This window comes from Lonchura striata, chromosome Z (genome assembly GCF_046129695.1).
Source record: "Lonchura striata isolate bLonStr1 chromosome Z, bLonStr1.mat, whole genome shotgun sequence".
NCBI lineage: Eukaryota > Metazoa > Chordata > Aves > Passeriformes > Estrildidae > Lonchura > Lonchura striata.
Window position 1 is genome coordinate 12,454,674 of NC_134642.1, and position 26,612 is coordinate 12,481,285.

At 36.1% G+C, this 26,612-nt stretch overlaps 2 protein-coding genes across 2 annotated transcripts in view; both read left to right on the forward strand.

Annotated features, from left to right (window-relative positions):
- The window catches only part of ARSB (arylsulfatase B), a 61,821-nt gene extending 57,222 nt beyond the window's left edge, over positions 1-4,599 (forward strand). The window contains exons 7-8 of the mRNA XM_021547253.3: positions 3,155-3,283; positions 3,841-4,599. Of these exons, the coding sequence (XP_021402928.3) occupies positions 3,155-3,283; positions 3,841-4,106 (395 nt within the window). The 3' untranslated portion in view covers positions 4,107-4,599. The remainder of the gene's footprint in view (positions 1-3,154; positions 3,284-3,840) is intronic.
- Positions 4,600-16,041: 11,442 nt separating this feature from the next.
- Positions 16,042-26,612, forward strand: part of LHFPL2 (LHFPL tetraspan subfamily member 2) — a 133,220-nt gene continuing 122,649 nt past the window's right edge. Inside the window, exons 1-4 of the mRNA XM_077790225.1 lie at positions 16,042-16,693; positions 17,380-17,540; positions 23,121-23,177; positions 23,994-24,056. The gene's annotated coding sequence lies outside the window, so the exon portion shown is untranslated. The remainder of the gene's footprint in view (positions 16,694-17,379; positions 17,541-23,120; positions 23,178-23,993; positions 24,057-26,612) is intronic.

The window sequence follows — 26,612 nt, forward strand, 5'->3', positions numbered from 1 at the left end:
ATGCTATAAACTCCAAAGTCACCTGCCAAGGGCAATGTCTTCTGAACGACCTTGCTTTTACTATGGAGATATAAAAGCTCTTTGAATACTAATCAGTGACCTAGAACTCCAGCCAAAATTCTAAGATCTTTAGACAAATCCATTTTAGCATTAAATATTTGAAAACAAATATCTGAATGAAAAGTCACTGCTTTCTTAACTAATACAAGTTTTATAATTTCTCAGGAGATTACTTAAAAAAGAAATATAGCTACTGGTGAGGCTCCAAAGTTGAGCTTCAGGAAACAGTGGCTTCTGTTTGACAATAATAAAATTCATGGGAAAGGCTGTGGGACTTTCTTTCAAGGTAAAAACAAAGACTTATTTCATTAGGCACTGCTGATACACTGATCCAAGATCAAAAAAAAGTAAAATGTTTCGCCTCTACACAAGCAAAAGCATCGCATTTTTCAATATGTAAATCTACAAGGAGAGTATGCAGACCTATGAAGGCTGGCTTAATTATAGAGCTTAATAAAAGGCATATGTCCTTTGACTGCTGAATTAGTCCACAGGGCTGTTGTTACTGTCAATGATAATGGAAAAAAATAAATAAAAATCCTCCCACAATACAGAACAAATGCAGAAAAAGACCTACTTAGATGCTACGGGAGTGAACATTTTGTCTTGAAAAGGAAACAAACCAATATGACTTTTTCAGTCTGCCAAATTAGAAAAGGGATCCTTGTAAAAGAAGAGAAGGAGGAATATGGGTAAACAAAGCAGGAGGAATATCTGAGTTTAAGCTGCAAGTCATAGGATGGGAAGAAAAGAATTCAGATTAAGCAAAATTTTTATTTATAATACTTCTGTATCTGGTGCTTATGTAATGTAATAGACTGACAGTAAGTAAATATCCTTGTAGAGAGCATTTGAACAAGCATCAGTCTGTGTTGCATGACCTGTACGTCTGACGAAAGTTGACTTGTACTGTCTGGAAAGCAATGCATTTCCCTGCATAATAGACAGTATATTTCATTGGCACAAAACAAGGGCTTCCAATGGGTGAATTAACATGACTGACAGACTTCTGTTTATAACAGCTCAACATGAGGGAATTTATCCATTTTTCTTTTCTTTGCTGAAAGATAGTATTTCACCAAATAACGTCAACTTCATGCTCTGGTAAAAGCATTTTTTTTTATTTAGGAGCCTAATTTTGTTACCTGGACCAAATCAGAGTGCTTAAAAACTATTTTATCTCCTTGAGTCTTATTTTAAGTTTCATATATGGCATTCTAAGGATATTTTGCAAAGTATATCTAAAAATACAATCTTTCATACAATTTATTTGAAGTGTTTAAAATAGTTTATCTTGTGTAATGTTGTAGTTCCACATACTGTGTGTAGCTCAGCAAGCAGAAGCATATTCTTCATGCTAAACTTTAAAATCAGAAATGTAGGTTCACATCATTTTATCTTTAGACCAAGCCTTGAAATTTTAGTTTTGAGACATAAGGCTTAAAAAGCATGATTCTCTTTTTTGACCTGCCAAATGTCTTTCATTATGCTTGAGAAAGGGGATGGCAAAGAGGAGTAGTCAAGGAGAAGTAGCAAAGCAAATGCAGAATAACACATAACACAATGTTGAAAAGTAAGCAGAATTAATCTTTAAACTGTTTCATATTTTCTATGGACGTCACATGGCTGTGTGAGGATTTATCTTCCAGAAGAGATTCTAGTGGGGTTACTTATGAGGTTTTCCTTGTTTTCATAAAGGTTTGAGGTTTATTTTCTTTTTTAGATCAGCTTCAGTGCTTCTTGATGTAAGATGAGTTGAGTCCTTCCCAGTCAAATAAGTAGCCCCTTTTATATCCTTAATAATATAGGAACATTATACAAGTCTGATGTAGACGGGGAACTTGGGTATGCACAAATCTGTTTATTAAAGAAAATAAACTCAAAGTGTAAAGACCAGTAAGAAAATAGAAACTTTGCAAGTCCTTCATAAAAAATGGAAAAATTGTGTCTAGCATTTCCTTTCCCAACTTTCTGTTCTTCTTTCCATTATATATGTATTTGCCTCACTGTGTTGTGCAGAGTTTACTCTTTCTAGAAATACCTAGTTCTGCTTCCTATTGGCTCTTACATGATTGTACATCTCATGGATTCTCATCCAAAAATCTGTCAGCTGAGTCCTTCAGATTCCCTAAACTGATTGAAAACCATCTCTTTTGGAAAGAAGCTAGAAAGTCAACATTGATGTCTCTCCGTATTCTAATGTGTCTTCTAGTCTGATTAAAGTTGCCTTCTGGTAGTCATTGGTAAACTGTTATCAACTGATACAGTTAACATAAAACTTCTAGATTTTATGTCTTGAATACCTATTTTATTTATGAAGGCTGATGTGGAAGTTGGTTTGGATGTTTCTGGGCTGTCTGTTTGACTCACTTCCTCCCTGTTGGTTTCAATAACAAAGTGGTCTCCTAATCATCCCCGGTCAATGCATTTAAATTCTTTTTCCTGAGCTCCATCCTATAAGGAGCTTCAGGTTTCCTTTTGAGAGGGAATGTGTGCATAGTTGACATTTAAGTTTTCAATAGTATCTGAATATGGGCCCACATCTCATACACAGCTCCCCCAAAGACAGTATGAAGATAGGCCAAAGAAGAAGCTTGCTGACCAGATGTGGATTTTTGTGAACACAGCCAGCTCAACCCAGAGGGACAGCTCTCTGTTGTGATCAGAACCTGGAACTTGTTCCCTGTAGTGACCTAAGAGAATCAACAGTAGTAGCATTGACTTCAGAAGATCTTTCGATCTTATATTCCTATCTGAAAAAAAGATGAAGGTACTTGTATGACCAAATCTAGCAGTTCCAAACCTGAGCATTCTTAATACACATATAATATCTGTGTACAAAATTGGTCCAGTTATCTGGACTCAGCTGTGACATTTTACTTACCATTCCACTGGTAAGTTTTTAAAATGCAGTTCAAGTTCCGAGTTAAATACATCCATTGAATTATAGCACAGATCTTTGCATATATATACAACAAATTCTTTATCCAGTAGGGAAAAATAAATGGGTGATACTGCTTGGTTTTCCAACAAAGTTCTAAAAATTACCTCATGAATATGCAATGTACCTAACTTAGTTTATTGTTTGATTAAGGTCTTGGCATTGACAAGAGGACATCTTTACCACAGAGCAATTCTTCCCCATGGGATAATACACTTTTCAATATATCCATACATGCAGCAATAAGACATGGAAAATGGAAGTTGCTAACTGGATATCCAGGTAACAAAATAACTCCTTTTTGCACGATCTATCCTATCTCCCACCCACCACAAACACAGTTTAATTTTGTTTCATGTAGTTCCATTTATTTTCATAATTCTGCTAACTTCTTAGATTTTTGACCACATACAAAGATCTAGAATAACCACTTCTAAAATCCAAACTATGTCTTTTTTTCATTTTCCAAATATTTTGTCTGCAATTACTTGAATTGTAGGGAAAAAACTGTTATAGAATATCTCAAGTTGGAAGGGATCCATTAAGGATCATAGAATCCTAGAAGAAGGGCCATTAAAGTAATTAATTGATATAAAATAAAGTTACATGGAATTTTGAATCTCAGTGGTGCAGCGGTTTTTTGCATAAATGAGATTACTATTTAGGTAGCCCTGCACTAGAGAGACTCTGGTGCAGGGCAAGAGTTAAGGTCTGAAGTAACAGTCACTGCATAGGGGCTTGTCAAGAGGCCTAGTGAATTAATCAGTTACAGCAAAACTGTCTCCACACTGCTCCTCTGTATCTCAGAATTGACCCTTCATCTGTTCCTGGTCCTCTAGGCTGCAGTCATTGGTTCCCTCCACCGTCTTTGTACAATGAGTCACAGATTCAGTCGTCTGATCCATCAACAAAGAGACTTTGGCTGTTTGATATTGTTCATGACCCTGAAGAGAAATATGATGTGTCTGAAAAATACCCTCATATGGTGGAAAAACTACTCTCACGACTTCAGTATTATCACAAACGTTCAGTGCCTGTGTTCTACCCTGATGAGGATCCCGCCTGTGATCCAGCAGCAACTGGGGCTTGGGGTCCTTGGGCATAGTGAACAAAGCTTTGCACCCTGTAAAAAAACCTCTGTAACAGAGTCTTTCTACTTTCTTTAGTGAGCTGTAGCTAATTGTGATCTTATTTTTTCAGTAATACAGTATTTCTTATTCTTGATCTGTTGGGAATCTTATTTCAGTCTTTCCCACTCTCTCATTCCCAACAATTATATGTGAAATGTTTGTTTTTTTTTTTTTATATTCTTTGTCTGGAATATGCTCTACTGCAGAAGATAAACATTGTCTCCTTCCTTGAAAGAAATTGAAAGGCATTGAATTCCTTGTAAGGAATCATGGCAGCAGGGATATCCAAAATTAATCAGCCTTGTGGAGTATACTGAATTCCGATTTCATGTTTGTCCAGAAGACAAATTCTACTGAAAGTTATTGTATATCTGTATTAACATATTTTTTTTTTGCCTTTAACATGTACTTCCATCCAGAAAAGGGAAGATTAAAAAAGAAAACCTCACGAATACAACAAAATCTCTATTTCTTGTTCACTCTTAATGTGTCAAACCAGAGTAGAGAGTGATGATCAACTGGAGTGCAGGGCTGTCAAGTAGAAGGGTCTTGATAGGCTGAAAAAACAGATGAATAAAGATTTACAATGAGTTACAATAATTGCAGAGTCCTCCAGTTGGGGTGGAGCAGCTGCATTCAGCTGGGCCAACATTCTGGGCCATGACCAGATGTAAAGCATTTTCATGGGGAAAACTTATCTAGGCATTCTTCTGGACAATAATTAAGACAAGAGTTGCCGTTTTCTCTCTAAGTAAAGAAACCCAACCAGCTGTTGTTCCATAAAAGTGAGAATGTAGCCAGCAGCTAGGGGATGTCTTAATTCCCTTCTGCCAGTGCTCAAGCATAGCATCACATTTTGATGCACCCAGGAAAAGTATTGACCATTTGGAATTAGTTCAGTGGAGAACTATGAATATGATCATGGGGACATAAAGAAATGGGTTAGTTTATGGTGGTGAGAAAAAGGGAAGTTGCTATCTTCACCTACCTAATGTAAGAGCATAGAGAAGAGGAAGCAGGACTCCTCCAAGATGCACAAAGATGAAAAGCACACAGGGAACATGTGGAGTTCCAATGCAATATAAGGAAAGGAAAAAAAATCACACCCTGTGTTTAATTAAATATGGGAAATGTGAGACTATGGGAACCCTAATCCTGGGCATGTTCAGTCTTCGGGGGGAGAAGATTCTGGACAATTCTATCCCTGAAGCTGGATCAAATTTGAAGTTGACCTGGTTTGGTAGAGGTGGTGAGGAGCAACCAGTGACCTCCAAAGGCCCCTTTCTGCAAGAATTGCTCAACGATTCTGTGATGAACAAAACCTTACTTTTATTACCTGCCTGGTAAGTACCCTGTCTTTATTACCACAGTTGAGTCTGTTTTCATCCTGAAGTGGCTCTGAGCCATGAAGAAACCAAGCCAAGCAATATTTCTCAGTTACTCATCAAATTGATGCAAGATAACCTGCCAACTCTCTATTAGTGTCTCAGACCCTGAGTTCTGGTACTGCTTCTCAGTGTCCTTGGCTAAGTTCTCAGGATGCAGAGCTCAACCTATCATCATGTCCAGAAAGAAGGAATCTAATTGCCTTTTTCCTGGCTCCAGGACCAACTCATATAAATTGCACTAAAATTTTGCACAACTTCCCAGTTTTCTCTTGGGAGACTTGTGCTAATTGTTAGCAAACAGATTAATGAAGAAAAACATTTGACAAAATCTGTGCATTAAAAAAAAAAAAAAAGATAAAGTCTGAAAAAAGATAACCAAGAAAACTGAAAAGGCATATGCTTTCTAATACAGCTGATTCACTACTACACTGTCTTAAATCTTATCTTGAATGCTTGTATTTTTTACCTTTGATGTTTATTCTATGAATGGAAGTGAAGCTAAAGCTCTCCAGAAACCTGTTCAGCTTTTTATCTTTCTCTCAAAGAACTTTGTGTTACTTTCTAAGCTGTTTGTATTCACACAAACATGCATTTCCACAGCCTATCCAGACACTGGGAGAATCATCTGATTGTGACCTGCCTCTAGGTAATTTATATTTTCACTGGTAAAACTTACCTGCTGTGACAGAAGCTCCTACTATGCTACAGTTAGCAACTTTCATATGAAGTAATATATTTAAAATATTTAATTAAAACTATAATACATTCTGTAGAAGCAGCCTTCAAACTGGTACCTGATCATATCTCCTTCCATTTCATGAAATACATTTAGACTTTTCTGTCGTGTGGCTCTTCTCTTGGTTCCTGTTCAGGTTTTAGCTAACACACAGTTCATACAAAGACCTGATGTTGGGATCAGCACTGTGAGATCCAAGAGAGACTAACACGTATGAAGTCTGCAGGAAGGGCTCAGGTCATTATGAAAGCCATTACTTGTCTGCTGCAGACATAATCCTTCCTACTGATTGTCAGTTCCTTCAGATTCCACTAACTTAAGGGAATCATGTAGACCAAACTTCAAAGCTGGAAGTCATAAATACGACAGCTTGCCCAAAACCACCTCTGAAGCATATCCAGCATCAGCCAATCTGCTGAGGTTTTCATGCTTCCTGATGGGATACATAAGAGGTCTGCACTGTGACAGAGGAGAAAGGATGAGCACTCTTATCAGCAGCTCTGGGAGTATATGTAAGTTATGACTTAGACAACTTGTGAGTTAAAAACCTCATTAAGTAAGGAATTAATTAGTTAATTCCCATGTTAGTCTCATTTGTATGAAGGAGATTGAGCTTTTGTTTGATGTGCGTGTTTTTTTCCTTTCCTAATGAGCTCATAAAATAATTTACAGACCATGTTGTCCTGTAAATTAGACCCAATTGGAGCATGATGATCTTGGCTTCAGAGTACAACAGCATTTCACTTTTGAGCTTTTGAAGATTCTTTATGATAACTGAGGTGTAGGCTCTGTTATTTGCTGACCACATCAAGGGAGGGAAAATGTAAGCAACAAAACCTTTTTATAAGCTATTGCATCACATTGACAAAGTTTGCATCTTCCTTCAGTAGCTCCAAAAAAACCTTTATTACAGTTGCCTTTTGTAACTGTTGCAGTCAGTTTGTTTTATACTGATACAATTATTTATGTTAGTTTATAGCTAACCTGTCTAGTGCAATTGTAAGTTCCATATTCTAATTGTAGCATACAGTTAGTAACATGGTTTCAAACATATGGGACTCTGAAAGAGTGAAGTGTTAAATTACCTTTTGTGACCTTTAGATTTTTATATGTGTCATCTTATCCTTCGAATGCCTTTTTGAGATAAATCAACCAAAGAGCAGTAGTTCCATTAGTTCTTATTCATCCAGAATGTTGTGGTACAGTTTATTTGTGCAATCAAATGCAAATGGAGACGTTGACAGCCATTCCCCAGTATATAAGGCAAGTAGATCCAAAGTATTTATGTTATCCTCACTCTTTTCATAGTGTATTTATGTAGTGTCCTGTGTACAAATGCAGACATGTAAGATTAGAAAGCTAACTGTTCTCAATCAATATCACATATAACATTTTAGTTTATAGTAGGTGTTACAAGATGTGGTTGTTGCAATAACAAGGGACTGGACTTGGGGGTAGAGGAAATTTTTTTGCCCTACATTCCTGTGTGCCCTTCAGCATTCAGCACTTGTATTACATGAGGAAAGATGTCTTACCCACAAAAGTAGAAACTTCTATTAATGATATTTTTAACTGGGTTTTTTGTGGTGATAGCTAGCTAGTTTCTTGGAAAATGAAAAAAAATCACCTAAATTGTAAAAGCTCAAGTAGTTAATGTCCTTGACTCCCATCAATGTCAGCTTCTTGGCTGAAGTTAGAAAATATTTTTAAATATCTAATTTTAATTTCAGAGGTAAGCAGAGCTTTTATGTGTTCTCTTTTCTCTATGTCCTGCAATCTGCATTTTATCTTGCTGATATTCTAATTTATATATTTCATTTACTAGGAAGCAACTGTGACATATCATTGTCTCACACAGGTATTCAATTCACCCTCTGTTTCCTCACATTATGTTTTAAAATGCAAAAATTCATTGTTTTCTCAGCTACACTAGACCTGTTTTTTATTTTTAATTGTCTAATTATTTTCCATGGGTGGTCCTTCAGAAAACATATGAATTCAACTGTGTTAGGGAAAAAAAACATCTGGCTGACACATTTAGATTGGCATCTGCAAAGAGTTGTATACTGTTAAGTTGTTTCAAATTGGAAAATAGAAATTCTTTATATGTTTTGTGGTTACTTGAGTAACATTCAAAAATGCAAGTATTTTGAACTCTAAATAAAACTTCATTTCATCCCTTTCCAATTTGAGATTCATTCTTAATCTGGCAAACATCTGAACATCATGAATTCAAAAATTTTAATCTTTATGCTTTAGAAATTATTTAAGCTTCAGAAAAGTAACCAAGTTTAGTAAGAATGCTGACACTGGCTATTCATTTTGTATTACTTACTTGTAAAAAAAAATGTACACAGTCAAGGAGTGGATGATCTTATAAACAAAACAGAAGATCTGAATCTTTTCTTGAGTCAAAGGCCCTATATTCAACCTGAAAATAATTTGTCCAACTTTTCTGAGGTTTATAAATGGGTCTTGGATAAAGATCTGAGTTTAGTTCTCTTTGGAGTCTCTGAACTGAAGAACCCAGAGTTTAAACACTTGTGGTCGGTGTGGATTTGAAACTCCACTACCAGTCCTTGTTGGCCTCTCATCGTACGTTCTGACAAAGTGGTTTAATTGTAGAAAGACTACTAGCAATATACCCAAAACTCATCCATGCTTTCCTTAAACAAACAGTAAATGAGCACGAAGTTACATAAAGAATCCTGTTAAACTTGTGCCACCCTGCTGGAGACAGGTTTGGATGGAAGGGCTGATCGTGATAGAGCCGCTGATAGGGCACCTATCGGTTTGTGCTGGAGTTTGGCATACAGGACATGCTGTCCTTATGTTTAGCCAAGTCTGTAATCCTGGGGCCAGAGACACCCACATGACAAAAAGCAACTGAAACACAAAACATTTAAAGTCAAAATGAACCATTGCTTGACAAATGAAAAACATATAATGTCAAGCACTACCAGGGAATCCAGAATCTAACCACAGGTTAGGCTGTCCTAAATGTAGGAACACCAAGCCATTTCCAAGATGTAGCAGTTATTAAAGGAGAATTTGTTTTTCTGCCTACCTGCTCCTTTGGCAGCCCAACACAGGCCCTGCTCCAGCTAGACCCCAAGGCTGTGTCTCATAACATTAACCTTAGTGTGACGGAGGGGTCAGAGGACCATTTCTCCAGCCCAGCCCTTCTCTTGGCAGTCCCTTTGGAGCCCCACCCAAGCAGACCCATAGGTTTCATGTCTCTCAACTATAAATAAACTGAGGTTTGTAATGGGGAAGTAGTGCTTTTGGTAAGAGTAGGGGAAAAAACCCCTGCCAATTCTAAGTTTGAGGAGGTTAAGTAATATTTTTACCAGCGGGTTTTCAGCTGAATGTTTTAACTCTTTCAGCTTACTGTCTCTGTCAGCTGCAGGCAGTGGGCTCAATTTTGTTTCAAGCTGGGTTATTATGTGGGAAGATGCTGGTTGAACATATGGTGTAAAGAACTCCCTGGGGTCCCAAGCTGCTGCTTCTGAATCCAGTGCTCTCCCATCTTCTTCCAGTGCATTGCAATTCATGTATGAGCTCATCTACATCGAGCAGAATTGCTGCAAGAAACAGTAAAAACTTTTTTTGGCACAGAGCAGTCGGAATGAGTCAGCCATCCAGCCATGGATGGGATCAGTGACAGCCCTTGTGATAATTGCATACCGTGGTTAGCAGAGGCAAGGAGGATGATGCAGTACTTCTTGTTGTGTTAGTGTTCCCTCCTGAGAGTGTTATTTTTGTGGGGTGGAGTGCAGAGATACTGGAAAGGTTGGCAATGTATCTGTTGCCAAGTTTCAAAGAAGTGACTACCGGCTGCCATCATCAAAGCAGTTACCGGATGCTGATCCCCTAATCCTGGCTAAACTCAATAGCAATAAAGGCAGTTATATTTTGTCTGCAGGACTATAGTTAGAAAAAAAAGTATAGTCCGAATAGCTAGATTTGGATCTAAGGAATGCAGTGTTTATTTGGACAAATCTTCAAAAGCCACAACAAGGTACTGCACCAAAGCCACAGTTCTGGGCTGCCAGATTTTGGCATTCAGTGACAAAAATAAAAAAGCCTGTCTTTCTTTTCAGCTATGCATTCTTGCTATTTCTTCAAGCAAACAAGGAGTCAGAACACAGTGAATACACGTACAAACAAAGTAAGCTGTGTTTGGTATTCAGCAATGCTTATTGAGTAATTTTGGGCATAGGGCCCATGGTAATGAATGGAAAACTTAGATCAGGACATCTGTGGCCTGCCCAAATAATTTCATGGGACCTGCAAATCTGCCAGAAACATCACTCGATGGCCCTATTAACCAGGGATGTTGAAGTCTTTCTTGATTGGGTACATTCTACAAGCACACTCATGAACTAGGAGTCATTGATTTTTATTGGATAGAAAACTCAGAAATGGCTTATTCAAGGACATCTGAGCCCTTAAGTTTACCCTTCACATTTATCCTGCTTCACTGGGAAAAAACTTTAATGAATCTGGATGATGAAAAGATAAATGTTGAGAGCATTGAGTCAGAGTGTGGACTTAGCTTCTAGCAAACATACTCTCAGTTCCAGCTTAACTGTACTTAACTCACAGTAAAAAAATAGTTTGGAGGCTTTTTAGCTATAGATTATAGTCTGGGCAATTCTGTGACTGCAAACTGTTTTCTTGATGTTGCTCATCAGTGTGCAGTTATCCAGGAAAATAGTCAATTCCTGGAGGATCATAATTTTTTCCCCTCTTCCCTTGTGTATGTGGTAAGAGGAGCTCTTTTTAAAAGGTTGTGAACATTGTAGCTGCCAGCCCAAAAGTCATGAAAGCACAGCTGCCTTGTAGGTGGCCCCTATAGATGTACTGAATTCTCACTTTAATTCTTGTCCCTTTTGCTTTGTTTTCAAATATGCTGTTTTACAAGTCATACTCGATGGAAAAAGCTCTGTCTGAAATAATCCCAAAGTGGCTATTAGTCTGGTCTAGTCATACCCCGCAGCCCCAGCAGTGACATGTTGTAGAAACAAAGTCATTCTCCTGCCTTTTCAGTTCTGTTTTGACTTTACTCTATAATGAAGAGAGCATGGTCATATTATATTAAACAACTGGATAAAAGCAACATATACATTACCATCACTCTGCTTCTAACTAAAGCTCCAAAACCAATATAGTGGAGAAGCCTGGCTAGGAATTTACTGACCGTTTTCTTTTGCCATAAATTCAGCATTAGAAAAAAATATCCAGAACAGCTGAAATGGCATAGCCTTTGACTGAGTAAAAAATAGACATATTTATAATATCAAAGGAGACTTATGAAAATATCCCAGCTGGATTTTGAAAAATGTAGGAGGGAATAGAATAGAACAATTGCATTTCTGTTTATGTTTGCCCTAGAAAGTAACCCACTGTGAAGAAACATTTAGGAATGTGAATGATTGAGAGATTGTCTCTTAGAGGCAGCAGGTATAAGATGTCTGAAATTCCTTTGAGTTAAAATTGCTTGTTAGCAACAGGATTTTTTTGGTAATTATTTCTGCCCACAGTATATAAGAACCTAATGTACATTGCTTTATGTGGAGAACTTTTTACAATTCACCTTTGTCTGTATTTACTTTGTGATAAAGAAAAGGCCATGGTATATGGAAAAGAAATTTTAAAAGTAATTATTATTCCAATGCCAGTGCTTATTCTATTTATATCAAGTGCAATTGCAAGAATCCATCTTCCTGTTTAAAGGCAAGTAAAATTATTGACAATATTTTACTGAGGATTTTTGTATTATGCAGTGAATTATGCATTTCAGATTTAACATGTGACAAAATATGCACTAAATATGTGGACCTAAACCAAACCCCAAATCTAAACAAAGCAAGCTCCTATGTTGTCTAAGTTTGTTGTATTTCTAAATTTTATATTTTGACTCTGTGGTTCTAAATACCAATATTAAGTTAATTAGTATCTGATTTTTTCAGAAGCAGTAGGGATGCCAAGACCCTGCTATCACAACAATGTTTAACAACAATTCATTTCAGAGCTTACAGCAGTGTAAGCATCATAAAGTGCAAGCAAAAGCAGACTTTTTAACAACAGCCATTATCCATCCTTTTATTTAATATTATTTAATGACATTTGTTTGATAACACATTCAAATAAAGTAATGGCTTCTTTTTAAATGCAAATGTTTGTTTTATCTATAATTTATTTTCATTGTGCTTGTCATAAATGTACTGCTGATACATAAGATTACAAGAAAATATTTAGGAACACTTAAGAACACTGTATAAACACTTGGTTTATACTTGATTTATTTAGTAACACTTATTTATACCTAAATATTAACCAAGTAATAAATGACTATAATACACAAATAATCATCAAAATTCTAGATATAGCAGAAATTTGGCATTGCTTAGGTCCATAACTGTCAGCCCCAATTGCACACACAACTGCAGTGCACCTGTAGCACCTTTTCCTTCCACTCCTGTCTTAGGAGCTGGTTACTGCATAGATCTCTCTGTGTTATCAAAGGGAAAGTCAGAGTAATTCCACTCAAGGCCATAGCTTCAAGTGAATGCAGTGCTCATGAAAGGACTTTGCCCATGTGCTGCAGTCAGAAGACTCAGAATTAATTAATGATTAAGTAACATCCATGTGTCTTAGTTGCCCATTTGAAAAGGTGAGGACAGGGTATTGTGAGAAGTACAGACAGGGCTGTGCTTGGAAAAGCTTTGTTTGGGGCTTTGGTCACTTGGCCCAAGTGGAGTCATGCTTCCAGTTTGTTTCATGAACTGGCCCAGTCAAGCTGTAGAGCAGAATTAAATACTCCTGTTTAGCATATAAACTGGAATAATTGTTTTAGTTCAGGGAAAACTCTTTGATTATTGTTCACTGATTAAGTTATATTTATAGTGGAATCATGGTTTATTTTGAACATTCTGAAAATATGTTGACAACCGTTACTCTGTATCACTGCTGGAAGAGGAGAAAGTTACTCTCTCAGCTAATAACTCTAATTCAGCTGAGTTACTCTTTCAACTAATAACTAGTTTTTAAATATATGCATATTGCAAACATTCTATTCTTGATTAATGTTGGTTTTGTTTTTTTTCATTGTGTGTTTATATTAAAAAAAATATTATCTAGATATGACTATGAGAAAGTTAGCAAACATACATTTATTTATTGAACTTCAGTCTCTAAATAGACCTGCAGAACAGACCTTAGGAGTTGTCATTAATAAAATTTACTGCATTGAAAATGTTATGATCTCCATTTTCTTATCCTTCTGCTCAAAAACCTGGAATGAAAGTTTTTAAAGAAAGAATAAATTACAGCTATAAACCTTATAAAGAAATATGTTTAAGATAAAATTTTCTTTTGGTAGACCATAGTGAAGCCCACAGCGACAGAGAGCCCACTAAATCTGGGAGATTTCTGTATTTTTTAAGTGGGCCCATATTTAAGTTTACATTACTGCTTAGGAATCGACTTCCAAAAAGCCGTAACAGTGGCTACTGTTCTTTCCCTTAGGGTCCGAACAAGGAAATCCAATGTTTTCTGGTCAGCAGTAGGAATTCCACTTTGTAATCTGACACTCTTCATTCCTCTCCTCTCAAAGGCAGTAAACCAAAAACTTAAAGGCAGAACAGATTTTCAGATCATGTAGCATTTGTAAATCCTCATACACATTTAATGATTTGTTGGCATGTACAAACTGTAAGCTTCATGACCTGGCCTTTCTCTTGTCAGTTCCTGCTCTCATCACATTGTCTCGTTAGGCACGTTTCACCGAGAATTCATGTTTTTGCATTTCTCTTATTTCAGCCCTATTGTCCCAAACTCATGAGGAATAAAAAGTCATAGAAGAGCCAAGATCTTCATATTGGGAGACTGATACAGCTTGACTATAGCCACCAGAGCTATGCAAGATCATACCAATAAGAATGCAGTGATTAGAAAGATATCAGTCCCTTTTTTCTACTGTTTAATATCTGGTCTCTAGCAAGCATGTGGTGGTGGCATGCTCCTGCATACATATGCAGTGGTAACAATTGGATCTTTTCATGCTCAGAGTGAGTAACTCAATCTAGTCAGTCTGTAATTTCTTTCTGACAGGCTCGTTATTTCTCTTCTGATGGTATGGTTATGGTTAAGGGCAGCTGTACAATTTTAAAACACAATTTTTCTGTAAGTACAGTATGTCTCTTCAAGCACACTTCTGTCCTAACAGCGCATAAGCCTGCTCATCCAATGACCATGGCTGCATCAGTTGTAGAATATGTAGAATATGGTTGTAAGATATTTGAGAGAGCAAACATCTTGACACACAGTTTTACTTGCTGCTATCACCTCTGTTCATTTATCTTTCTGTGATGGATATGTATTTGTACAATAGTAATTACAAAGTCTCTGGACTCTGGACTAGGAAAATGATCTAGTTGCTTTGGCTCCTTGTTCTCATTTAGGATTTGCTCAAGTTCATGCTGGTGTCAGCATGCCCTCTGACTTCATTGGAAGACCTCAGTGCCATTTGAAAAAAATTAGATTATTTTCAAGTGTGATACAAACTGAAAACTCAGTTGGAACTGTGTAAACTTCCGTAAGACTTGTTTGTAGGAGCAAATGTAGTAAGGACAGCTGTTAGGAAATCTCTGCTCTTTGTGCTTTCAACATATGTGCTGCACTTTATCTACATATATTGAACCTCCTTAGTTACTTCTGTGACTAATCTGTTATAGATCCTTTTGAAGAGATAAGTATTTTTGGAACATTTCTTAAAACTATGATATTTTCTGGACTTCCAGAAGAAATTCTGAGAAGTCCACTCCTGCATCTAGTACAAATTTCTGAGTAAATAATAGCAAGGTTTTGGTGAATTCTACACTTTGAGTTTGAGTACATACCTGTAGCTGTCACCTCTGGTGTCAGCTATGTCTGGACTTTTAGTTTGGATCTGTATCCAAACAGTGACAGAAACTATTAATGTAAATTAGAAAAATAAAAGCCTGTGCATTTCCATATGTTTATTGTAAAGAGGTTGCAACAGTAAATTCCAGCACAATGATTTCATGCTCCTAGGATATCATGTGGGTATTTTTGTCACTCTTAGTGAATCGTGTACATCTGAAGTGTATGTTTTGCTTACAAAGCAGAGCGATTTAGAAGAGAATGCATTTACTGCATTTACTACATTTACTATACCCTGTTCTTCATAGATCCAACACCTCAGACTTTCTGCACACCCTTTTGAAATTAGCTGCTGGGAGGAAGGAACACTGGCAACAGTGTTAAGGAAGTGCAGTCTCAGGCTCTGCACTCCCTTAATTAGAAACCTGAGACTCATGGTTAATGATGATTAATGTTCCGTTCTATTTTGCTGGTTCTTCCTTGCAGGAAAAGAGCACATAAAGCTGAAGTACTTTCAAATAACTATTGATATTAATGAATTTCTTTTTAAAAGAAAAGCTATTTCTACATATGTTACTGACAAAGTACAAATGAAATTCTTATCCAAGAGCGCGTCATTTAACTAAACCTGACAAACATAACTGCACTTAACTGTTGTAGCTGCTTCTCTTTCCCACACTGTTGTTTTGTTGTTTTTTTTTAACTTCAAAGTCTCCAAATTCCTCCTGATTGATGCACTGATTTTTAAACAATGTCTTTGTTGTGTACTGCAATCAGACAAGTGCTAATATCCTTGAGGAATCTGGCAGGACTGTGGGAATCTTCCAGCCATAATTGCATCTTACTGTAAATGTGATAATATTGGCAATTTCAGATGAGTTGACAGAATGTGCTGTTGCTGAGGGTGATACCAGCTTTCTCAATTGATTTACGAGGCTAAGGGTCATTCTTTTATGCATTCTTTGCTGTCTCTGGTATGGAGTTTTTTAGTGCAATTCTGGAAGATATTAGAGACATAAATGCCTGCTGTATTGAAACACAAAAATAGAGTAATCAGGGAAAAAAACAACAGGAAATCCTAATTACATCATTTAAATTGCTAGCATGATGAATTATTATCAGTGACACTGAATTTTAATGTTATAGTTGAAGTTCATTAATTTGAACATTATCAGAAAAATAAAGCAATATAAAGGTGCTGAACATAGTTCAACTTACTGTACAACCATGTTAACCCAAGTCTTGGATTTATGTATTCAGTTATTTACAGGTCATTTTAGCCTCACACTTTAATATGTTTCTTGTTCTTTAACAGGTTCTAAGTGCTGAATAATTACACTGAAAATTAATTTTTGGGGCTAAGGACATTGCAGATGATTTACTACATCCCTAAATATGTAACCTCCTTATACTTATTCAGTTTTTCAGAATCTGGATCTGTGTCTCAAGCCATGGTTATCACTTGTTCAAATTCTGGTACAGACCATCCACTTCTCTGGTAATAAATATATTTTCTCCAAGTATAGAGGTAAAACCACTTGTTTTTTATTCTTGTGAGTTGGTCCACTTTTCTTCTTCCTTTGTATTTTCGTAAGAAAAGTAAGATACCTGTCATCTAAGTTATCTAATAGACCTATGACTTGCAAAACATTTATTCATTGGATTTTATTTTTTATGACCAGACTATGAAGAATAAAACAGTGTTTCCTCTTCAGTTGTTTTTTAAAGAGAGAGTGATTTGCTTATTATGTTTAGAATAGCACTAATAGAGGTTCAGGACCACTATCATTCTTTAATTAATATGACAGATGAGAGATAAAAAGGTGCTCTTTATTTGTTTTAACTGCATGTACTCTGTGCTTTCTGAAGACCACTTGGCCTACAATCACTTTAAAAAATAGCATGATCTGGCTCTGAGTCAGAGTCATGTTTTGATTGAAATCAGATAGCCAAAACCACAAGAATCTTAACTTGTTAGAAACAATAATTGTTCCAAAAGTGTGAATCCAGAAGACTGGCATACATATGGTAAGTAGAGGACGCACATAAAAGCTCCTGATATACCCTCAGCTTTGGGTTTTATTAATTTTGGTGCTGTTACATCACTGGGAAACCATGAGCACCTTGCCATACAAGGCTGGGTTTTTTTGTTTGATGTTCCAAGGCCAGAATATATGCTCTGATATTAACAGTGACTTCAATCTTTATTTTCAGTGTCAGAAGTTGGTCAGAAACTGCTTCATGGAACCATTTCTTAATGACCTTGCAACTTGACTTTCTTCCTGCAGCACTAGAAATGACTGTACAAAGTGTCCTGGACACACCATGAATTCCCCAACAGAACCTGATGCATCATTTTGTCAAAAGAAAGACATGTAATTCTTCTTAGTTTACTAAATTATACTTAAAATTTTTCTCCTTTATGATTTTCTCCAAGTGCTCCAATTGTTGCAACAATGAGTAATGAAATGTGACTCCCAGGAAAGATCATTAACTGAACTAATTCTGATGCTAAAACATGACCTCTGCTTACTTGTCATTCAGTGACTTTGCAGATGTACACACCAATTTCTTGTGTAACCATCCCCTGAACACTGCATAAGAAAAGGCTAGGGAAAAAAAAAATCTTAAGAGAAACAGTACTAGTTGGAATTTGTAATTTTGTAAAAATGTATTCACCATGCAAAACCCCATCTTTTAAAGGTTTCTGTGTGATAGTTAGACAGCCTTTTATTGCATGGGGGCTACCATGTATATTTTGTCTATTTAGTACTATTTTGTGAACTACTGGTGATGCACTGTATAATTATTGAATTTAGCTATGATACCAAGCTCTAAAGTGTAGGCAATAGCTCAGTAAGATCTTAAACACTGATATAACGATTTTTATTATTTTGGATTTGAAAATTAGAATTTTCTTTTTCACTACCTCTTTATGGATATTTTGCTACTGCAGAAAAAGCATGCACTAATAGCTATGTAATACTCTTGGTCAATATGTGCCTTATTTTTCTCCATAATTAATTTCTTCCTTTCTCTTTCCTCTTCTTGTAAGTAGCCCTATAATTATCATCATTAACATTGTTTACTTTTAATCAGTTGTGGTATTTTAATTCTCAGCTCTTATTTATTTTTCCCAATTATTCTCAATAATTGCAATGTCCTTGCAATATTAGTATTGTTTGTTTCCAAGCTATTGTTTTCATTCTGTCTTATCTGTTCAAATAAGGAAAGCATGAATTCCTAGGACTAATCATTGTAATGTTTCATTTATGTTATCTCCAACTAATTATTTTCATTTGTGTTTTAATATAGATCATTCATCACTTCTTAAACAGCTAATTTAATTCTTCAGAGACAAAAACATAGAAATGCAATTTAAAGTTACCTACTTATGCAAAACATAGTTAAAGATGAAGTGTAACTTAGTGTGTGAGAGAATCTTTGAGAAATAAAAGGCTGTTGTTGTGCTCCTAAGTGTGTGATCCAAGGCATCTGTCTTTAACAAGGAAACAAGTTTTATGCTGCAGTCAGAACTGACCATTAGTAGGGAGTAAGACTACTTGATTATTTTGCAGAGACAGAAGGCAATTGACTCATCAGAAGACAGGTTTATCACTGAACACACACAAACCAATGGCATCGAAGAGAAAGTTACACACCCTATAGCTAGATGATGCAGTGTTTACAGTGTAGGTAACTTTAAGAGCTGTGAAAAATAGCGTAATTTTCCAAGAGGACCATCAACCATTGAAAGACAGCGATTCAAATTGAGTGTTTATTATGTGACTAGTAGAATCCTGAGTTACAGATCCCAGCAGATCTCTCATGCTAACATGCAGATATGCACCTAAAGGGTAAACAAGCAATAAGGTGAAAGGAGTTGTTACAAAAATGTTGGTCTTTAATTTAAAGAAAAGCTAAGACTAATAGGAAATGTGTGTTTTAGCAAAGGACTGTATCCTTAAAGGTATTCAGAAGCCTGTTGTCCAGAATCCTCAACCTCTAGCAAAAGCCTTTTTAGCAAAAGCTCCTGAATAAGTCTCCTGTATTTATATTGGGCACGATTTTCACATTCTTTTAAAGTTGATACAGAGATACCATATCAAACAAAGTGATCGATTCAGGTTTCAGTGAGTAATTGGAGAAAGAAAATTCTTCCTACAGGAAAATACCATAAATCCTTCAGTAGAGTTTTTGCTGTCATTAAATTTTTTTTTAAGGTTTTTTTCAGTCAGCATTCTGGTGAACACAGATTTTTACTGATGAAACCGTGTGAACTCAATTACTTGGAACTTAAAGCCAAAACACTAGATGAACTTTTTGTGGCTTAATTCTACATACAAGCTGTTATTAAGCTGAAATACAAAATCAGAGTATTACTTTACAGAAATGCCATTTTATAATGAAAAGGCACAATATTTTCAAAGAAGCTTCATGAAGAACGATGATCTTTCTGAAGATAGTGCAATGGGTTATGTAAAAATAAAGCATTTATTGCATTTGTTTGGCTTAACAGTCATAAAAAAAATTTCATTACTGTGTCATTAAGAGCTTCAGATACTGTAGCAATTGTTAGTGTGCTGACACAAATTTGGGGTTTCTTAATGGATTCCTTTTTGAGTTCTGAGGTTACATGTTTTCTTCTAACTAGGGCAAAATCAGCAAGTTTGTTTGCTAGTTTTAAGCCAGTAGTGCCTCACTCTTCATTGTTTATTCAATGTGTATACATTCTTTGTTTATTCAAAGTGTATATTCTTTGAAAGCATCTAATATTAAGGGTCACTTATTTAGTGTTGTGTGCTGCAATGAAAAATGAAATCTGATTTCAAAAGTGTTGCGAGGTTTTAGGAATTGTGGTTAAACCTCTTTGTACATGTTCCATTTTTTTTTTCTGCTGAAATTCAGAACACATGGCCTTGTGCTGAGGAAGTTGCATTATAATACTCAGTAGTTTGCCCAGTTACAAGGAAATGGCTACATTGTAATTGTTAGTACATAATTGTGATTAGTGATTGATGAAGAAAAGCCTACTGCTGTCAATATGCAGGCCATATAAAAAATACGTGCTTCAACCTTAAAAAGCATTTTTCCAAATTGCAAGTATTTTCTTTTAGCAAGATCCAGATTTCCCCAGACTGTATGTGATCCTCCACATTAAAAGATCATCCCCAAGTTATTGTCAGTATGTATGTGCATATCTTTGTTCTTTGGAAGAGACATGAAGTTGTGTGCCTCCAGGCTTCTAAGGACATCTGAATCTCTTTAATCTGTCACATGGCAGATCAGTGCTTTTGTAAGGCCATAAAATAAACATGATGTAGACCAACAGGATGTGTTAATGCTGTCAGAGGTTTTTTCAGAGAGAATATGTCTGACTTGTATGATGCTAATTAAAATTCATATTTGATGGGTAGTTCAGGTATTCTATAACTAAAATTGTCTTTATGTTATTATTTTTTTATTTTAAAATTATATATGATGTGCTAACTACCTTCTGGAAAAATTAAATCATAGTGCTAATGAAGATCTTGCTGTAGAGTATGTCCTCCAAAGGTTAGGGGGGGCTGTTTTAATTTTTGAGTGTATTTGAATAGCTTGTGGCAAGGTCCAAGCAGATGGTAAAAGAGTTGCTTCTCAGGAACCTTAAATTTAAACATACAACAACTCCTTTTGTATTTTGTTTTTTATTTATTTTCAGAGTTCTGGATAAACCAAAAATATAGTGCTGGCAAAAGTCCTACACTGCATGGTTTCCAATTTGGCTTTGCAATCAATAAACCTCAAAACAGAAAGTAAAGGCTTCTCAGTGAGAAACAACTATCAAGTTTGAAAGTGTAATTCAAGACAGCATCGTTTACCCTGAGAATTCCATTCTTCTTTTACACTGCCTGGAAAACTCATTTAACCTGTTTTGGAGATGGATGTAATAATTTCATAATATCAGTATTAGAAGTAGGAAGAGTTTCACTACTTTTGTGATAGGAGCAGGAAAGAAAACTAGAGCCACATGAGACAAGACAGGGATTTCAGACACATCCTAAAAGATTACAGATATTAGAGATAGCTTACAAGATGACGAGGATAAACTACTAATTTACACTCCTGGGCTGGACGGCATAATTATAACTTCTGTAAGGACAGTTATCAGAGTGCAAGGTGTGGAAATGCGATAGTCTACAGGATAAACAAAGCAAAGGGGAGTCCAACCAAACCAGACCAAAAAAAAACAATCTACATCATTATTTATTCCTTTTTTTGGATCCTGGCAATGCCATGATCAGTGTGTGAAATACTGAGCATCCAGATGAGCATAAAATATGTTAGGAATCCACTTCCTATCCTTGAATGTGGGGAATGTGTAGAAATTAGCTCAAAACCAGCATAAACTGCCAGCAGGAGTAGTGGGTGTCTATAACTGCTCCGATTTGCACTGCTCTGGTTCTCACTGGCATGCTATGGTGCCTAGGAAACTTAAGTGTAATCATGACTGAATTATTCCTAAGTCAATATTCCTAGGAATCTCCATTTAAATTCTGAAAAAACATTTCAAGCAGTTATTATAGAACTGAAAATATGGAGTAACAAGACTGTTTCACTGAATTTCTTTGGATAGTTTGGTTGGATCTTCCCAATCCTTAAGCAATTTTTTCAAGTGTTAAATTGCTTGGAAAAACTTGGCAATGTTACAATCTTTGAAATTTATCTCTAATGATGTTTACACTGATGAATGAAACATTAAGCATTTTTGAGATACATAATTCCTAGAAAAAACACTAGGCTATTTCCTTTTATAATTTGTAACATAGCCAGTAGAACTGTAGGATATTTTGGAAAAAGTCCTAGAAAATGCCTCATTTGTGGATGAATACGCTAGTAGTTGAAGAAGGTATCAGGGTTGCTTTTTTTCAACTGGATATATGAGTTAACAGAGTCATTTCAAATGTTTTATGTGTAGTCGCCTTCTCAGTCATTTAAATGTATTTGATTTCTCTCAGCACTCCTGAGCACATTAGAAGAGAAACAGATTAGTATAGTTGGTTGTTAATGTAGGCATTTCAATAATTGAATATCTTATTTAAAACCCAACTTCTTTAATTATTTATACCTAATGGATGTCTTGGTTTGTTCAGTTGAAAGGATACTGATAATTTAACTTCCCATTAATTACTGCATCAAAGTGCACTTTAAAATATTCTCCGTCCTAGAGCGCTAAATTATGGGAAAGGAGATAAAACAGCTGTTACTGCTGTTGTGTCAGGCAGCATTTATTTGGCTAGACAGTTTTTTTTACATACTAGTTACAATAATATGTGTTTCAAAAATAGAGATTAGGCGTAGTGATAAATCTGGATGCCTTCAGTGAGTCTGAGTGTCTGCATTCAATTAAAGCCTTCTTAAAATACAGTGGTAGATTCTTCTATTTTACCATATTAGCAGAATCCCAAATTAGTTTAACAATTAGTGTCCCCAAAACACCAAGCTTGGTTCAGAGATGGAATGTGAGACCCCAGAATACTCAGCCAGGGTCAACAGATATCTCAGACATGCACCACAGGCCTTTGTGTCTTCTCATGTTGCTTTCTTTTAAAGGTCTCAGACTCTGAGACACTGTTTTAACTGGCCTTATTTTTTCAATTTGTTTTTATTTTGATGAATGCCTGCTGCTGCCTTGCATTGGTCTGTAAGTCTGGAAGAGTGTTTTCTTCATCGCTTTCCCACGGAAGTTTAAGCAGCCCTGTCCTTTGTCCCTTTCACTTACTCTTTGTCTCTAAATAGGTTATTAGACTAGCTTTCCTGAGTCACCCTCGACTTCTTTCTCCTGTAGAGATGAAAATCTCAAGATATGTCTCTGGATATATAGGAATTAAGTAATCAGTTCAGATTCAGTATTATTTAAGACAGCTCCCAGTCTTTCCTTCCAAACCTTCTTCCTATTTCTTTTCTCTCTGCAGACATCTCCATGCTTTTTGCTACTCAGCACTGATCTTTCCCTAGGTCATCACATGCAGGTAAGTCTAGATACTGCACATTGATTCTGTATATAACAACTTAGACGTAGTAATTTTTCTTTATCAATGGCTACAATTCTCATATTAACTTTATTTTTGACCTGAGCTATAAAACTCCTTTCCTCTGAAATCTATACATTCAATATAGTTTTGTTGTTATTCACTGTGCATACTCTTGCACCTTTTTCATTATTCAGAACATAAAGTGATAATTTTGAATGACCTTTTTAGCTTAACCTCAGCCTCTTCTCATTTCTCACTTGCTCCTGAAGTCTCCAGTATGAACAGATGTTTGTTCTATTTTTTTTTTTTTTTTTTGTCCCTACTGCCACTATACAGCTATACACTAGAGTGATGAAATTCTTTTCTGTAACACATATACTGGCTGAGACTAGAGCAATGAACTACTGAAAAATTAAATGTCACAGCTAAGTGCTTACAAAAACTTAAATTTCTGAAGCTGCAAACAAAACAAGTGTTACTTGAGAAAGACACATTCTCTTAAAGATTTATTTCAGCTGATGTTTTACATCTTTCTTTTGGGTAGAAGAACAAAAAACCCACAATAAAATAACACCCATGTCCCTACTCAATTTCGTCACTCTTCCAGAGCTGAGTCCTCCCTTTTATATATTTGCCACCATCTTCTGCCTATTAAGTCCTCTTTTTCCATTTTCCTTGGAGTTTTTGGGACAAGTTCCAAATGCAGCATTTTCTTTAACATTATTTTACTCAAAAAAATTCTTCCCTGTGTGTTTCTGTAATCAGATCTTTCATTTGAATAGAATATTAAAATTTAATTCCATTCCTCTACAGTGAGAAGATTTTGGAACAGCAGCCACTTAAAAAATAAAATCAACAACAAAAAGCAACAGAAGAGTAAGTGCAATGAGGGAACAAATCTAGTATGAATATATCTGAAGCTTAAAAAAAGTTGAGATTGATTTCCTCTTTAGCCCAACTACTAACTCCAGTATGTATACAAGATATTCACTTTGTTCATTCTTAGCTTTTTGTAGGCTCTATATAGAAATTTTTGTATCTTATCCAATATTTTAATAGCTTCCAGTGACTAATCACAGGCTAAGTGAGAACATCATTTTGAGCCAAATAGTGTCTGTTCTTCTTTCCAACCTGTATGTTATTTGCTAGTTATTTGGATGTCGTAGTCTCTTTGGTTGTACTTTCTGCTATCCTGTTTTGTCTGCCCTGTCTATATTCTATTCTTAAAACCTTCAGAGAATGTTTTCTGGGCCACATCCAAGGCTGTATTTGTTCAGGTGAACATCAGGAAATTTCAGGGTAAAATAATACTTCATTCTGACAGTCCATGGAGAATTTAAATCGATCAAGCAAAATTGTATCAGTTATTACTATCTAGCGTTATAAGTAGACCAATATTTAGGGAGGAAAATTGACCGAACAAATTAATGCCTATGAAGTTAATACTTAGAAAAGTCTATGACCAAGAGGAAAAAACATTATATCATCTTTTTCATCTCATATATTACTTAATCCAAAGTGTGCTTGTTTGATATCTCTGTTTCCTGTTTGGATAACGCATATGTGCTAAGTTCTGGTGATGAGTTATTTGTTTGTACAGTTGGGCTTCAGATAAGCCAAATAAAAATGTTTAGAGCTGAACATCAAAGACAATATAGTAACTAGTTAGCATTAAAGCTCCACTACTTAGATAGAAGGAAATACCAAGTTCCTCACACCAATTCCAAATAAAGAAGTGTTCAAATTAAGAAAATTTCATGCTATGTTTAGATCTGTGAGGGTCACAATCCTTGGCCTTTAGACTACATCAGGGGATTTCAGTGTGCTGCTTCCTACCTCCTTGTGAAAGCTGCCTGCTCGTGGCTGTTTTTCTAAGTCACAGACTTGTGCAGCCCCACAACCTGATGCACTGAGCTTGCCACACAAGTTTTCTTTTTAGCATCCAGGTAAAAAGTGCCTGTAACAGTATGTTAAGGGTGGACCAGACAGGATGCAATGTGCAGCAGCGTGTAGCGGCACGCTTGGTGTTAGCGACCGAAGGGGGCATGACACTCCCCTGGGAGCCTGAACTTCCTAAGCAGTTGCTGATGGATCAACACAGAATGACGAGATGGGCCTTGCTTGCTTATCCAAGGATTGTTCATTATACCAAAAGGGTGAAACTAAGAGCATCTATAATTCAAATAGAAAGCAGAGGCAAGGTCCACGACACAGGCAGGGCAGTGGGTTTTAAGGGAGAGGACCAGGGTGGAGCTTGGGACTAGGAACCAATAACAAAGTGGCAGGGGAGGAACATAAAGCAGGGATTACAATATTTAAACCAATAGGGAGTTCCAGGGGAGGGGAACAGTTTAACTAAACCAATAGGGCAGCGAGGGATACATAAATGACAGGGAATTCTCTGTAACAAGGGGCAGGTATGAGGGAGGATTGACAGCAAGGACTAAACTAATACCTCAAGGGAGGGGGGCGTACAGAACCAACTTGAAAACAATAATAAAAAATAAAACACACCACAACACCTATGGGGTCAGATTATCTGTCAGCCGAAATTAAAATGTTCTAAGACATGGTTGTCCTTTGTGTTACATGCAATGCTGTAAGTCAGTAATAAGCTTCTTAAAAACTTTATCAGTGTTCCATGGGTTATCATTTGATTATTATCAGGTGTCATCTTTCCTATTAGTAAGTACTTTATCAAGTGGCTAAACCTGCACATTACCTTACTGATAGGAGCACTGTGTAATTGTCCCTATTGTGTATTCTTAAATAGCAAACAGTTTCTAAACAATTATTAGTGGAGAAAGAAAAAGCTGCTGCTGCCACTGGATCCACTACTGCAAATAACATCACAACATCACTCTTTATATCCAGTTTGTTAATTGCTGTGAGACTCACCTATTATTTGGACACATGTGGGTCTATGTTTAAAAGCTGACTTCATATATGAAGATAGTAGGAATGCTTTGTAGTTCTTTCCTTTCATTCTAGCTAAACTTTATTAAATCTGTTAGCATATAACTTTGTCTTTTTAAGAGTTAATAGATATATCTTTTAAAAAGTTAATAGTAACAAAACTATTTTTTGATGTTTGCTATGCACATATTTGCAATGCAGATTTTATGGTTTCACATTGTTGTTGTAATATCATGGTTCTATCTTTTTGGAACAACATGGACATGTATCTATTTCAGAAAAAACTGATCCAAAAGTAGCAGACCTATGTATTGTGGGTATTAGCTCAAAGTGCACTCCAAAACTGGAATGCAGCGGCCTCATAGCTTTCTGAAAACTAATATGATTAATACATTCATTTTGTGTCATCAAATAATGTTGTCAGTGCACTACTTGTGTGACGTCTCGAGGGTTAAAATATTCTTTAAAGAAATGTTTCTTATTGGACAGACCTATTCAGTTGTCTCTTATTGTATG